Source organism: Mytilus edulis, chromosome 10, assembly GCF_963676685.1.
Source record: "Mytilus edulis chromosome 10, xbMytEdul2.2, whole genome shotgun sequence".
Lineage (NCBI taxonomy): Eukaryota > Metazoa > Mollusca > Bivalvia > Mytilida > Mytilidae > Mytilus > Mytilus edulis.
In genome coordinates, this window is record NC_092353.1 from 33245305 (window position 1) to 33262327 (window position 17023).

At 30.4% G+C, this 17023-nt stretch overlaps 1 protein-coding gene across 4 annotated transcripts; it reads right to left on the reverse strand.

Annotated features, from left to right (window-relative positions):
- Positions 1–5790: 5790 nt before the first annotated feature.
- Positions 5791–15755, reverse strand: LOC139490956 (ciliary microtubule associated protein 1B-like). 4 transcript variants are annotated; one of them, XM_071278117.1, is made up of 5 exons: positions 15544–15755; positions 11244–11677; positions 8655–8779; positions 8161–8301; positions 5791–7167 (listed from the first exon to the last, which is right to left on the reverse strand). In XM_071278117.1, the coding sequence occupies exons 2-5, from the start codon at positions 11641–11643 to the stop codon at positions 7075–7077; spliced, it is 759 nt and encodes a 252-aa protein (XP_071134218.1). In that variant the 5' UTR covers positions 11644–11677; positions 15544–15755; the 3' UTR covers positions 5791–7074. The 4 variants fall into 4 exon arrangements, with proteins under 4 accessions (XP_071134218.1, XP_071134215.1, XP_071134219.1 ...); XM_071278114.1 differs by having other exon boundaries at positions 5791–7288; positions 15544–15753; XM_071278118.1 differs by lacking the exon at positions 15544–15755 and adding an exon at positions 12753–12949.
- Between the last annotated feature and the right edge of the window lie 1268 nt (positions 15756–17023).

Below are 17023 nucleotides of genomic sequence, written 5' to 3' on the forward strand. Positions count from 1 at the left end.
CCTCCGAGATGGTTGAAATGTGAACTAAGGTTAGGTGTTTAACGTTGCGTTAACTGACTAGCCTGTTTTTCTTACAGATTATTACACTGTCAAGAAAATTGGACATGTCTGGATTTTTGCTTTTCTTACTTGTGACTAAACCTGTACATGCATGCAAGAGCCATTTGCACTTTGATTTTTCAATGTTGTCATTTTCCATTTCGACCCTCGCTTGTGTGGACTTTTTATAACAGGAGACACATGAAATATTTGCCACTGGACGTCAAGCAACCAACAATCACTCGAATATAACAGGAGACATAATCATACAGAAAGTACGAAAGAGTTTCTCCCATTTAAATTACAAAGAATACCATTACATACACTTTGTGATAAGTTCCATCAAGGAGGTTGTATAGTATAGGAGAGTATACACTCTTGTTTGATATAAAACTAGCGTCCCAAGGATAGCAATTCGATCAATGGATATATACAACCTCCTTGGATCCATGTACAGATTTAAGTTTTTAAAGTAAGATTGACACCTACGTTTTGTTCACTGAAATTCATTTTAGCATCAATCAAATAACATGTATAGAACGGAACTTTTTGTCGCCAGTGCAATCGCACCTAAAAAGTTGATGTCCTTGCACTTGCAAGTATATTCGATAGTTGTTTATTACTTTCATGATAAACAAACCAAACAAACTGATCATTGATATGGCAGAAATCCTGCTCTTTATTTGCGCTCCATATAAGTATGTGGCAACAGGTCAAAACGCTCTACAATCACACATATGTGACATATAGTACATTGAGTTAAACATGGATATGGTTGACTAAAGTTTCTTTTATAGTAAACTAGTATAAGCTGTTGGGTTTTAAAGTAATAAAGTCTTTCAAATTATAAGCTGTTCAATTTGTATTACTAGTATTTAACCACTGATTGCCCCTTGGAGACGTGTTTTAACGACCAGCATTGCTTGGCAAATAAGTACATTCATATTCATATATTTATACATTTCTATGTGTATGAATATCGTTTCTATTGTGTTGGTTAATATTTTGACGAACGAAATTGATTGAGTGTGTTGATTTCTCAAATAAATCGAACTCGTAATAATAATTAGCAAATATGTGAACATTTCTAAAGTTTCTAAAAGCTCAATAAATGGACCGTAATAATTAATGATCGGTTGTATTAAATTGAATGGGTTTTTCGTTAATATAAAGTAATGTGTTGGAATAGTATACAAGGTTTGATTTTATCAATATATTCTCCATGCATGAAATATATTATCGAAGAATGTTTCTAATATATATAGTTGGGTTCAGGTTGTAGAGAATTAAGTGTATACATATTTTGTAGTTAAACTGCTTAAAACTCGCTAGACGATGAATAACTCAACATGTACATGTACTTTTATAAGTACTTTTTTTTTTTTTTAATTGGATATATATGTATAAGGATCAAGAAAAATCCACTCAGGCTACAGCCTGCACTCGGTAAATTGTTCACCGGGAATAGTTGCATCAGTCCAATGTAGATTTATAAAATAGAACATAAGGAATGCATCTCTCTTTCTCCTGTACAATTGCATTGTAGATCTACTATATTTTAAAGTCATTGTAAACTTTATATAGTCTGAAACGTTAGAACCGTATTGGCACATTTACTAGTTTTCATTGTTTCAAATATGAAATCGCGTGCGGGAGGTCATGTGTTCGATCCCCTGCAAGATCAATCGATATTTGCATCTTTATATATCTCCATAAAAAATGATGCTTTAATGGATAAGACTGTGACCTACCGAACTAAACTTATTACCCAGTTTGTACTAATATGAGCATCAAGACGGGGCCACACGTGGAGCAGGATCTGCTTACCTTTCTGGGGCACCTGAGATAACCCCAAGTTTTTAGTGGAGTTAGTGTTGCTTATTTTTCTGTGTTGTATATATACATGTGTTTTGTGTACTATTGTTTGTCTGTTTCCTTTTCTTTTTTAGCCATGACGTTGTCAGTTTATTTTCGATTTATGAGTTCGAATGTCCCTCTTGTATATTTTGCCCCTCTTTTGTAATGACTGTGGACTAATTTCTTATCGAAGCCAGTAGCTATACAATGCATACTTATATCTTAATTTCCATGCTTTATCCTAACTGTGGATGTGGTAGATGCAGCTGGACATTAAGCAGCAATTATTAAATCAATAAAAAATATGCAAGTGGTTGCTGAAAACCCTTTTTTACAAAGTTGTAAAGGAACAAACGAAAACACGCTCAGACAGGAAATGTGTTAAAGGCAAATGAAGGAAAGAAACGAAATGGAAAATCCTTGTAAACTTAAAATTACGTAACTGTTTCATTAAAAATTATTAATAAAAGTAGAAGCAGTCTAATATGATACACATGAACACGCTTGAATAACTAACAAAAACACTTGATTGCGTTAATGGAAAAGTTTCAATACCTTCCCAATTTCAAATCAATTTGAAAGTTATACACAGAACTAATGCTTTTGAAGAAATTAATATGCCATGTATATACTATTCAAATTCGAAGTTGTGTTGGTGAACAAGGCCGTTTCTTTGATGTAAATATATGGAAATTATGCTAACAAGAGTAATGTATACAGATATAGGTTTAGTGTATCAATTCGTGTCTGTATATGAGGTTTTGTATTATACAGTAGGCATGGTAGGCAGTGAGTGCATGGTTATAGTACCTATCAAAGTCCCGTATATATATGGATGGAGCGGTACCATATATACTATATATCTAGTAACTTATTCATATTCTGGAAAAGCCACTTTTCCAAAGTTGCGACTATTAGCTTAAACAAATGCGCTTTTCTATGTCTAATTTAATTAAAACATAAAGACTTTTATTTATTATGAATGTATATTCTTTCTAGGCTGTAAACCTCTATCGTAAATTATATTTCTTTTGAAATATAGAAAAGCGCATTTGTTTAGGCTAATAGATGAACTCTATCTCACAGATATGACCTAGCCAGACACAAAGTTTAGTTATCATATTACGCATAATTTTAAGAATATTTTGAATCACAAAAAAATCAACACTTTTTCAAGCAATCACAGATTAATGAAAATATGGTTGAGGACAGCGGACAATTGACAACATGGTTGCACACGGTATCTTCATACCAGGTGTCATCCGAACAGGAATAATAATAATAATAATAGTTTCCGCAGTCTGTGCTGGATTTTTATCCATATAGGTGTCTTGCATTATGTGACCTTCATCACCAGCAATGCCAGCAAACTACGTCTGGAGAAACACTCACAGAATGACTTAAAAAATGGTTACCACCAGTGGTAAAGTGAACACACAACAAGAAACCACTATATGGAGGAATTGTTTTGTAAAATTGTCTCCTCTCTCAATAAACACGAAATGTACATCGTACCAGGAATATTTGCTATTGGACATGAAGCAAATATAGCAACCGATCAACCATACTTAATATACATCATGAATTTTTGGGATTTGTGGTAATTTTTACTTAGTATTGAATGAAGATAACCCAAGTCATCTGTAAAAGTATATGTGTGTATAATCAATAGAGATGATATATAAATGTAAAATTTATATCGGTGTCTTGTAGCCTTGCTGCCTGTTAAAACATTCTAGTTTTTCATAGGTCTTACTTTTGACCAAGCCTTTGTAACTGAGAAACCAGAATAACTTGTAACAAGAACGTGATTATTCTGTCTGTTTGTGTAAATTCAAAATAATTTCCATAAATCAAAAGGAATATGGACTTAGTTTAAGTCTGGATAACCAAATGAAGACTAGACCTTTAGTCTCTTAAACTTGCCACATGCATGATTGAATGTATCTTAGCATATTCTTTTCTTTTTAAAAGGGTGTCCTGAAATGTTTTGGCAAATTTTCAAATGTAATATTTTGTTAAAACCTGATGGACCAAAAGCATGTTTTGTTTTTTTTGCTACCAAGTACTTTTCAACTGTCAGTGGAATTTGTATGTCCCACCTAAGTGCGAGCCTTTGAGTATTTCGGTATGCGAGTCCGTCAGTCTGCCCTGTTTTAGGTTTGAGTTTTTGACTTATTAGACATCGTCCCGATATGATCTTTCAAATTTTAATTTTGAACCTAATTCCACGGTCCACTGAACATAGAAAATGGTAACGGTGCGAGTGGGGTATCCGTGTACTGTGGACACATTCTTGTTATCTATGTGTACCGAATAAACCTTACATGGTACTAATATGTCTAAATTTAGTTGTGTCATTACATTTAAAGTGTTTCAATTCTCTGATGCTTCTTATTTCTTTTGTTGTGTCGTTTATAATAACCTCCTTAGAACATCTGCAACGTATATCCAAAAAGAGTTCGTTTTTATGGTAATCCCAAATTCTCTAAATTCCATAGGTGTTTGTTTTAAAACCTGTATCTTAGTGTTTACCAAATAATGCTTCCTCTAGCAGGATATCAATGCATATACAAGGGGTCTATAATGGGGACTATATATAATGGTTTACTTTTACAAATTGTGACTCTCATTGGTACACATCCCACATCTCCTTATGTCTTGCATGGCATGCTGAGTTTATATCATAAAAGCTATGCAATCCATATGTAACCTTTCAAAAGCTGGGCAAATCTTATGAAGCCATCAGCACATTTCAGGGTCCAACTCGTTTACATTTTTTTAGTCTATCATGTCATGATAGTGTAAATTAAAGCAGCAAAAGCAACCCATGTAAAGCTGCCCAATATGTAAAAGTCCAAAATGGCATGCCAGTATTTGCTTAAATAACTAGGTTAACCATATGAAGCTGTGCACATTTTAGGGTTCCAACATTGTACAAATAGCAAGACACACCATTTGAAACTCTGTACATTTAATAGTCCAATATGCCATGCTATTGTTTGTTTTGAATAGTCAGGCAAACCCTATGAAGCTCTGCACAATTTATAGTTCAACATACCATGCTACGGATGCTAGTATATGTTTAACTGGAATAGCTAGGCAAACCAAATGGAGCTGTGAAAATTTTTGTGGTTCAACACGCCATGCTAGTATTTGTGTATACCTTATAGAACTGTGCATTTTTTGTGGACCATCATGCTGTGGTAGTATTTGTAAAACTTTACTTGGCAAACCATATGTATCTGTGCACATTTAAGGTATCCAACATGTAATGATTGAGTCTATTACTATAGCTAGGTAAACCACATGAAGCTGTGCATATTTTCAAGCATTGAATTGAATTTGTTGATAATACTTGTTTAGTGTCTGTTGCATGCATAAGCATATGTATTGTATTAAAAATACTTGAAAAGCAAAGCAAAATCAGGCTGTTTATGGTGGATTCAGAAAGCTCGTCCAATCAAGTTTATTGTCAAGGAGTTGACCATTTCTATAAGAACAGAAATAAGGAGAAGACAGATGAAAGATATCCAACCTAACACCATTTACATATTGCAGATTTATATGGATTATGCAGACAGCCCTAGAGAGATTTTTTAGTGTAAACTTTACTAATATCCTATAATGTAGATTCATTTATTTTTGTGCTCACCAATTTTCGTGGGTTGAGGTAAACTTGCTTTTTCGTGGATATCTAATTTTGTGATTTTGGCAGTCTACATACATGACTTTTGAAAATTGTAATTCATTGAACATTTAAATCTGCGGTTCTCCTGTACCCACGAAATCTATGAAAATTTGTATCCAACGAATTTTAATGAATCCACAGAATCAGATATATTTTGGATTGGAAGAGCTTTCAGATCAGTCAACTAAAACATAAGGCATATATTTTATGACAAGGCATTTATTCTGTTAGTTATACATATACATTATGCAGTTGTAGCCATTTTTTTTATACTGATCGATAAATTGAGCAACAAACCTCTTAAAATAGATTGTCATGTTACCAGTAATCACCTATTCATAATTCATTTCCTCAAGTATACACTGTCAGATGTTCATTTCATTTTTTTTTAACTTCTAAAGAAACTGCTTTTTCACAAGAATACGAAACGAAAAATTGATCAAAAGCAGTGTTATTATCTGAAGATATCTGGGTCAGATAAAGCTAAGATACCAATTGAACCCAACTGTAAATTTATTCTGGGATATATTTTCATAGAAAAAAGGCAGTATAACAATTCTGATGAAAAGAACAAACTTTAATGATATTAATGGAATTTATAACAAACTATTACAAAAAGTCTTAAAATTAAAAAGTGTATGAATAAATATATGAGAAAACAGAATTACAAAATGCTGGACAAACAATATTTGACTACAAAAATCGTTCACAATGAGCAATTATAAATACATAACAAAGTTGCACAATAAAATGATGCCAATCAATATTAAAAAATAGTTTGTCTTGTTTTCAAAAGTTTCCAAACAATTTTTGTTGTTTTTAATCGTAGGTATTCTAGCATTAGTTCAACATTTCAATAATTTAATAACAAAACAATATTAACAACCACTATTAAAGGGAACAATCAATTTCTACAACTGCATGTCTTACTAAAAAATGGAATGTTTTATGTTTTCAATTGTTTACTAACAAATGAAATATAATGCTATAATCTATGTTTGGCAACATTTTCCTTTCGCGCAACATTTACTTTCAACATGCACTCTAAAAGTTTTTAACTTAGCACAAAACTTCTATATATATTTTTGTACAATAAAATTTAAATATACAAAGAGTAAAATTACAATTTATGCAAAAACTTTAAAAAACATACATCTTAAAAAGAGAGTAGAAGTCAGTAACAAAAATAGAAAGAAATGTGGAGGTAAAATAAAACCTTATGTGCTTTTGTGTTGTACACAATACTTGTTTATTTAAAGAATACTTTTTGGTAATACTGAATAATATTAAATACAAACATTCTTACTTCCATAAAAATGATATCACAGTTTCTTAGAATTTTGATACACAATAATTTCTGGACGGATTTATACAAGTCATAATATCTGCACAAGCCTCCTGGCAGTCTTGAGAGTCCATTTCTCTGAAATTTCATGAACTTACCAATTTTTTTTAAAAATTCCAAAATAGGGCAAATGAAAATTTTTTTAATCTTCAGCTCCGACAATTAAAGGAGCTAAATACTGACTGTGTCGTATTCCGAAAGATGGTGCAGGGGCTTTCTGTTTAGTTATGTAGACCTGTAAAAGAAAACAGTTTTTTTGTTTTTTAATCTGCTTCAGCAACTATAAGAGGAGCTAAGTACTGACTATGTCTAATTCCAAAGGATGGAGCTGGTTGTTTTACTTTATGCATCCATACCTAAAATATAGAAAAGTTGGTTAATATCTTCATGAATATACATAGAGAATGCATAACATTTCAGAATCACTCCATCTTTTCTTCATAATGTTTATCGTAATTATAAATACAGGGAATAACAAACATTTCAGAATCACTCCATCTTTTCTTCATAATGTTTATCTTTATTATAAATACAGTAAATAACAATAATTAACCAATTTTAAACAGCATTGTTCTTCTTTATTTCTCTAGTAACTATTCTTTGTTTAGCAAGAAATGGCTCAACACACTGGCCTAAAATTTCATTCCACTTCCAGAGATTGGAAGAAAAATATCCCTGATATTAGTGAAAAAAAATATTCTATTTGACCAAAAATTATTTACACAGTGACTCTTTATGGAGAAGAGAATTTTAGGTAAAATGTCCCTCTAACCAAATTCCCATAATTTTGTCTTCTTTCAATTATTAGAGAAAATGAATATAAAATTGTGCTCATAGATTTATAAATAAACTCAAGTTTAAACATTTGAATGTTATATTTTAAAGGTTTGCCATTAAAATAAAACATCATTATTGCAACTTGAGAATTTCATAATTCGCTGGGCACAGTTTGATAATCTGTATTGTTACATATATTAATCATTTTTTTGCATTGACATTTAGAAATAACTATTAAAATAAATATATTTGAAAACAAGACAAATGTATAAGAAATCAAATTAATTCATTTGTTAATTCTTAAACAGAAGTTCAATCTTGGACATTTAAAAATTCTTTCAATTAAAAATTATATTATCCAGAATACAATGCTGTCTGTTCCCTTAGAAAATGGAATGGAATGATGATATGAAGAGGTCAGTATGAATAAAAGAAAGATAACAATACTTACATTTTCTGGTGAATGAGCTCCTGGTCCAGGTTTCTTTGTGGTATCTCCTGGCATAACATTTCTACTTGTCATACTATATAATGGTGATTTATCTTTATAAATACTTGGCTCTGTTGTGTTATATGTTCCTGCTCCTGGTGCCTGAAACACAATAAAAATGAAAATAAAACATTAACATTCAATTATCTTAAGCTTCTTTCTAAATGACAAAAAGTTTGAAAAGAAAAACATGAAAATTCCAAATGTGTATTCCACTAAAATTATTAATGACCATCAGTTTGATTTTTTTTCAAATAGTTTCAAGATTTCTTAAAAATAACTTTCAGATGTAGAAATTTTACTATCCAGTGACCATCTCAGAACCTCTAATGAAAATCTGGTGATTAGATTCAGTTGGTTGCCTGTCTTAAATTTAAATAAATATATCAATCCAAAGACTTTTACTGCTACATGTATGCAACATGAAGTTAATATAAAAAAAACTATTTATTTACCTTAGCTAAATCTTCGTGGAAGCTGCCAATTGTTGATCTTGCTTTCATTGAGAAAATTGGAGCTTGTTTCTGGCCACTAGTGACAGTTTTACCCAACATTGGAGTTAATGTGTAATTATTTGGAGCTGAAAATAAAAGTTAAACAATATAGTCTTTTGAATAGAGTTTATTGTTACAATTTAACACAAATACTAAAAGCCAGCTATAATAAAATTCTATGCACTATTCTATTACTATACTATTCAACTAGCTATAATGCAATAGTCATAAAATCAATAGAGACTGGATTTACTTATGGATAATGAGTGAACAAACACTTAAAAAATAAACTACCTGATGTGACCCCCATAATTTTTCAGAACTTGACAATTTATGAAGTACAGTAGACTCTAGCAATGATTTATTCATTACTACAAGTGAACAATGACCTGATAGCCTGTACAGTTGACATCAAAGCCCAGATATTAAAACATTTATCACATTGGCAAAAAAATGTGCAACTTTGAAGACATTGTGTTAGGTAAAATAAAATCAAATGGTTTTCATCTAGAAAGTTGGTGACAAGGAATTGACATATGAAATAAGGCTGAAAAAGATGTGAAGCTTTTCTGGAAGGAGGAAGACATTCAATTTTTTTTTTACTTCTAACATAATTTTTAATTCTAAGGACACTTATCTGAATTTGAACACTAGCAGTGTCAGTAAATGCTTCTACTTTCTTTTATTTCTAGGTAAAATTAACAGTTGTTTATTTTTATTACTTTCTGATTAAAAAAAAAATAACCATCACTTGATGTCATTACATCAAAAATATTATAATTTAACATTATTCTCTGACATGAGTACAAGATTTTCGATAATTACAATCCAGTTTAAAAGCAAAGAGAAAAAAATATTCGGAGAAAATGTTCATTGATTACAGATAAATGTTATAATTATAACAAAAAGAGCCATAATTTTTACCATTTAAGTTTTCCTCAATATCATATTTTGCTTGCTGTGATTAACAATAAAAACATACTCAACAGTTCATATAAACTATTCCAGGAATTAATGGAAAAATTGCCTCATATGAAACTATTACAATAATTCAATTCTGTTTAATTATTTACAAGACCAGGCCATGGAAATTGCTGGTAATAATTTGCAAAATAATCTCATATCAAGGGAAAGACTGACTGACTGAGGTCTATCAAAAACATTATTATATTGGTAAACAATAAATACCAAACTTTGTTGCTGATCTATAAGGTTTGACAATCAAATCTCGGAGTAAAGGGAAAAAACATAAGCTTGTAATCAAAGTCGTAATTTTTACATGCATATTCTTTTCTTAACCAGTATGTATGAAACATGTAAACTTTAAGTAAATGTATTTTCGTGACAGAACATGAATCTTGATTTGTAGGTGAATGGTGGTGTTTTTCAATAGGTATTTAATTGAAATGAATACAGGCGATAATATCTTTCTTTATTTTATACTGTTTAAATTGCTACATATTCAGATCACACGCAACCGGAACATTTTATTTATTCATGTCTTTTATTGACTTCCATGCAAGGAAATTAAAGCTCAACTAGGAAAGTTGTAAACAACAGGAGGTCATGAATTTGATTAAATAAATAATAATTTGAACCATAATATATTAATGACATCTTCTAAAAATCAATCAAATTTTCTTTTTTTTTTATGTCTAAATCTTTTCCCAAAGTACCATATCATATCAAAGTTTGAATTGGACCCAATCATCTCATATTTTTCCACCCAGGTACAAATTCCTTATATTTTGAAACATGATGATGGCAATTATTTAATTTTTTTTCAAAATCATTACTGTATAAATACTGTCTTATTAAACTTTTTTTTTCAGATGTCTCAAAATTACTATGTTGTTTCAGGTTTTAAAAATTCCTTCATAGGCCATTCTTGTTAGGATGAAGGTATGATAAGATGCCATTATGGCCATAAACAAATGATTTTACAACATTGAACTATGCATGGAGAATTTCACCATTTTATAAAGCATATTTTTTTCTGTCTTGTGCAAGTCTTACCTGTCCTTCTGTGAAAAAAGATTGATAATTTGATATATGTGTAAAATTGTCCATATTTGGATAAAAATTCTGTTCTTTTTATTATAATTTTTGTTTTAATGTACTATAGTCTATAATATAACCCTGACTTCTAGATAAAATATGATAGAGACTGTGCATAGCTATACTAGTATTCATCATTGAGGGATTATGATGATTTAAGAATACTACTGTTGAAATGGTCACATTTCAATACTGCATTACCATGTTGTATGTGTGAATCATCAGTCTGGAGGTATAAATCTGCATATATTACAAATGACTTTACAATCAGAAAACTAGACATCTTCAGATGAATTCTGTGGACTAATATTTATTTCTATCACAAATGTATAAATTCAAGATATTACCAATCAATAAAGCATACATGTATATATACTTGTAAACTCTGCAGTTTACAGGCTGTGGTCTACAGACACAAAACTTTTAACCCAACTATAAAATCAGAAGAACTTAAAACCTGATCAAATAAAATTAATTTGTTTTAGAACCTACCTGGGTTGTTATCTGTTCTCCTGTGTCTGTGTCTTGTTCCGAAGCTGTATTGTGGGTGTCTGAAGTGAGCTGTTTGGCCAACACCTTCTGGGCTGTAGGCACCGGGGCCTGGAACTTTGAACATTGTGGCATCTTTTTGCCGACTGTATAATGAATATTGAGGTGTGCCATCGTTTCCATCTCTATATACTTTTGGATTAGGGTAATAGCAAGGTCCTGGACTGCAGTCATCCTTGAATTTACCATGACGAACACCAAATGGGTATGCTGGTCCTTTATTATGTGCACTTCTTGGATCGTGAGTTTTCTGTCCCACTAATCCAGGTAGTCCATAACATGGTCCAGGACTGCTGTACATAGCAGCGATTGGCGCACGGGGTTTTGTATAATTGTAAACCATTTTGAATTTTACACGTTAAATCTCACTAAAAATACTGAAAAAGAAAACAGAAATTGGCATATATGTAACTGTTTAACTAATAGGATAATTTTCATATAATATGAAATGTAATTATCTTTGAAGATGCAGAAAGACTTTAATGACTGGATATTTTTTTAATGTCCATCCATTACTTAGGTTTTGAAATTTGAGGCAGATCCTTGGAAACTTCAGAGACTTTCATTTCAAAATCGGTCAGAAATTCTTTAGTTATTTATATCTTAACACCTACATATTTAACATGAGCTGGTCTTTTGACAGGTAAAAAAATCCTTTTCCAACTACAAGAGGAGAAGATAAGGTCAACATTGAAATATCTGCTTATGTCCACCTTATTGTTTACACAAAATCTTCTTAAGATTTATTTGGTAAACAAATTTATTTATTGTGTACACAAAAATTGTTTACAAACCACTTATAAATCTATCTAGCAGTTAATACAAATTTGGAGTAACTATCTTTTATTGACCACTGAAGAGCACTTATTTTAAGCAAATTGGTTATCTTGTTCAATCAAGGGTAGTAAAATTGATAATTTATATCTATATAATCATTTAAAAGTTAAATAGTGGAAAGAAAATTAATTTAATCCACCCATGCATGACATTAAATTTTCCATGTATAATTAAACATGTTCATTCTAAACTAAATATTAAGTAAATTATCATTATTTTTTAGAATACATGGCATACATTACTGAAAAACTATTAATGTTAAAATGTAGGGAATTATGGCACTAACAAAATTGTGTGCATGTTTAATTTGATTTCAATTAAAATTATGGAGTACCTCATATTCTATTTAAATTATATACCTGCCCCACCGATAATAAATTATTAACTACACTAGTACAGATATAGTTGACTTAAAGTGTCTTTACTTACCAAAAACTTAAACCTTGTTATGTATATATGTGTTCTACTTAAAAAGGATGTTATTCATAACCATATCAAATATATGTGAAAATTTTTCATTCTATTAGTCTTTTAAGTCATCCATAAAACTCACAATTCAAATGTATTTTATGCTGAAACATGACAAATAAACATAAATAAAATTCAATTTCTTACCTTAGAATTTTTATGGTATAAATCAAATAAAAAAGAAAATAAACTGTCAGCTAATGATATCTATCATGCTATATGTATAATTCAACTCTAATTGTATTGTGTTTGGCAATGGCTACCCAGCAACCAGTGTCACTACCTGAATGAACTTGTAAAACATTTAATTATTGGTCGATATATATGGCTTGTGCCAATCAATCGAACCAGCACAATTAGTGACAAAACCCAGGCATTTAATTACCTTTTTATGTGTGGATAAAAGAAAGTATTAAGTATAATCCAAGTAACACAATCAATCCTAATAAATCTGATATTGAAATATTAGTTGATTATTTGGTAACGATAATACCTAACATTGTTTTTTTTAAATAATTAACCCTAATTTGATGACCTAAAGACAATTCTTTCTGTCGTCACCAACAAATAAGTTAAATACAATTGCCACTTAATTCTGCAATTACCATGGTACATAAGTGTCCCTAAAATTATCAAATTTTTACATATCTGAATTATTTTATATTATTTTGCTCAATTCTAGTTTGGTCTATCACATAATTGTATTAATCCCAGATTCTAGTCACATGTATTTTGTTTAGATTCTATGCCAGAATTTATAAATGACAATAAATCACCTTTAAAGTAGAAAATATAGTTGAGGGTACAACATGTTGGAAAGTATGAATATTTTGCATGTCAACAAGCTCCTTACAGGTGCTGTAAGCAATTCTTTTGAATTTGTCAACAGTTCAACCATTCCCTAACATTATATTGTAAATAATCATTACTATTTTGACCAGACTAAGTTGAATATGAAACATAAAAAGTACCCCCCTCTACAAAAAAAAATACAACCCATTCAACTCTACTGTCTAACTACACAAAGTGACATCTGCAGAAATGCCAGTGTATTGGCATCAGATATTTCTATACTCAAGTAACTTTTGAAGAAATCTTTAGTTTTGGGGTGGTTTTTTTTTTAAAAATTAAATGGCAATATGAAGTAGTCATTCATATATTTTTTTAAAAGTTATTGTTTAAGTTGCTCATGTCTATTTCTTGCATTACAATACACAAAAAACTCAAAAGGACTACAAATGTTCTAACAATACAGGAACGGGGATGGGGTGGTAAAATCTAAATGATGTATTACTATTGAGCCAATGGTTATATATTCAAAATGCACAACTAATTCAGTCATTAAACTTATATTTATACTATTAATTCAATGTTACTAAGTTATCTTGTATGATACAAGAAAATTACTTAAATATAACTTTTTAATGATTAATAAAATTGGGAAAACATTTCATAAATGCAGGTTAAGGTATTTCCATCCTGGTCCTGGAGGTTTAGGAGTTCTTGTAAAAGCCTTGATTAATACATTTTCATAAAATATTCCAAATGTTCAAGTTTAGATATTGATCAGAGGAACTTTTGAAGTTTCAATTTTAAAAAGAAAAACTGAGTATACACAATTGAAACAGCAAGCCATGAACACCAAATATACAGTAAAAGTTAATAATACAAATATATTGTCTGTATGTAAATCTATTAACATTATGTTTTGTTAGTATGCAACAAAAATACCAATTAAAAAAATGTCTTTAAAATATAAGTATTGTAACTAATATAAACAGATATCTTATTTTATCTGTACTTTTGCATTGATTTTCCTCCATGGCTTTATTTAAGCAGCATTATTTGTCTTACAGTGCTAATATAAAATAAAAATATGTTGTATGACTGCCAATAAGACATTATTTTAAAGAATGTTTAGTTTAATTTGAAAAAGGGGGCTAATTTATACTGTAAAGGCTTAATACCATTATGTTCCATACATATATGCAGACAATATCTGTATTAAAAACTGTAAGGTACTTTAATATACCCCTTATCACTCAATATTGCATATTTCCTAATGTTCTGGAAAAAGTATTTACTAACTCTGAGCAATTATTCCTGCTATTAGAAATAAGCGAAAAATAGGCAAAAAATTGTATTCATTTTCAGAAATTTCACAAGAGAATGTCTTCACTTTAAACATATTAACATGAATGATTAGACCTCCCCTTATTTATCTCAACAACAAGTGTCAGACAACAAATCAATCGGTCAGACAGAACTTTTGAGATTTTTTTAGTTGAATATATAGTAGAAAAGTTAGAATTTCAGTCAGACAACGCCTAAAACAGTTTGGCATAGACTAAAAAACTCTTCAGGGTTTGGGAGAGCTCATCAGTTAGAAGCTTAATTTCAGAGTTAATGGTTTTCCCTCCAATGACTGATTGACTATACTTCACATGGTTAATGTATAACCATCAACAAGAAGCATTTCTTTGGTTTACTTATAAAATGAAGCATTCAACTTACATGCAATAGAATGAAAGTTTAAAAGAAGAGATGTCATAAAGCAGTGTACCTTTTCATATAGATAAGATATCTACCTCATATAAATAGAGGATTGACAAAAAAAATAATGATTCTTATTGCATGTCAACAATACACTTGCATGCTGATCTGCCATAAAAAATTATGAGGAGTTAATTACCTAGATTTCCCCTTGATTAGATACGTAAACAAGATTAAAATCAATTGAAGTTGTTTAATAGAAGATCAAAACACATAGTCATTTCAAGTTTAAAAGGAATACACTCTTAGCCACCATTTTTATGGAACAGTCAACAGAAAATCCATTCCATGCAATACAATTTATTTATTTAAGATTATCAACATGCAAATAAATACAGTTTGGTTAATTTTATTGTTTCTTGTCATGCTATCAATTTAAACTCACCTGTTATTCCAGATAAGTGAGATCCACCATGCAATAAAACTGCAGCCCTATTTCTACACGGGAAACGTTGTCACACAAACACGACACAGTCTGAGAGGAGGGACTCGTGACCAATTTCAGCGATTCTGATTGGATATTTCGATAGCAACGTTTCCATCGCTACCCTAGAAACAGGGGAGACTATCGATAAAAGTCTTCCCGCCAAATAAACTACATCCGGTAAATCTGAAATTTTAAAATAAAGATTGAGGTCGATAGGACGGCAACGGCTAGTTTTATTTGTGTAAACTATTCGTATATTTTCAGAGTTTCTTTACTACTTAATCATTATTTGAAATCTCTTAACTTTTTTAATCAATGTAAACCAAAAAAATAATTCATTAAATAGACACTTTTATTATCAACCATTCACTGCAAAATTTAGGCTACCTCAAAGTTTAAATGGCTACATGAGTACATCTTTTTTTTTTTGGGGGGGGGGGGGGGGGGGGAGGGGGTTGTCTGTTTAAACCATTGGACTTCTATGATCTACTATCTTTCTTAATCCTCTAAGACTAAAATCAATAATACGATTGCTTATTAAAATTGTCAAAAATCAAACATTGAAGAGAAATACGTGTAGGGTGACATAGCGTAATTTTCATTTATATTATTTTCCTTTCTAGATGTTATATTCTGGTCACAGACATTGGCTCTGTTAATTTTTTAATTCCGATATAATGGTATGTATAGATATTTTTTTCGGAGACACTGAATGATGGTGATTCCCGTGTCCAAAATAGAGGATTCTTTAATATCTTAGCAAATATATATATTTTCAAACAAAAGTTTTTAAGGTACAAAGATTTACATTTTTTTCGTGACAACTAATCATTGATCGTTTTCGTGGTTTGAAAGAGGACGTTTTATTTGGTGGCGAAGTTTATCTCTTAATATTCGTTTTAATTCTATAGTTTTTCCAATAAAATAATTGGCATTCAGGAATAAGATTTGTTTTTATTTTAAATAATTTGGCTCCTGTATGTTTACAAAATTTAATAAAAATTAAACACACTAAATATTCTTTTAGATACAGCAATATTTTGGATGTACCACAGGTAAGAACTACCTCATATGGAAAAAAAATCTTTTAGTTTTGCTGCTGCTACTTTATGGAATAGCTTACCTGACCACTTCAGGACTGTTAACAGCTTCTCACATTTTAAGAGTCTTGTACAGTCCTGGAGTGGAACAGAATGTTTTTGCTCTGCCTGTAGATAACGTTGTGTTACAATATTTATGCTTTTTATGTTGCATTAACAGCCTGCATTGCAACTAAAATTTTGTTTTTTTACCTTTTAAAATTTGAAAGATTTGAAATTTTTTACTTTATAATTCATAAATTATTTAAAAATTAATTTTTAAACAGAAAATTTTAAAAAATTTTAGTGCTTCATATATATGTTTTGGTATTTTGCAAGATACATGTATTATCTATTTG

Bases quoted from the DNA above. Each gene is read 5' to 3' on its own strand.
- LOC139490956 (XM_071278117.1), bottom strand. From the start codon at position 11,643: ATGGTTTACAATTATACAAAACCCCGTGCGCCAATCGCTGCTATGTAC. The intron at 8,302-8,654 runs GTAAATAAATAG...ATTGTGTTTCAG, and splicing joins TCCACGAAGATTTAGCTAAG to GCACCAGGAGCAGGAACATA. The intron at 7,168-8,160 runs GTAAGTATTGTT...TTTCTTTTACAG, and splicing joins GAGCTCATTCACCAGAAAAT to GTCTACATAACTAAACAGAA.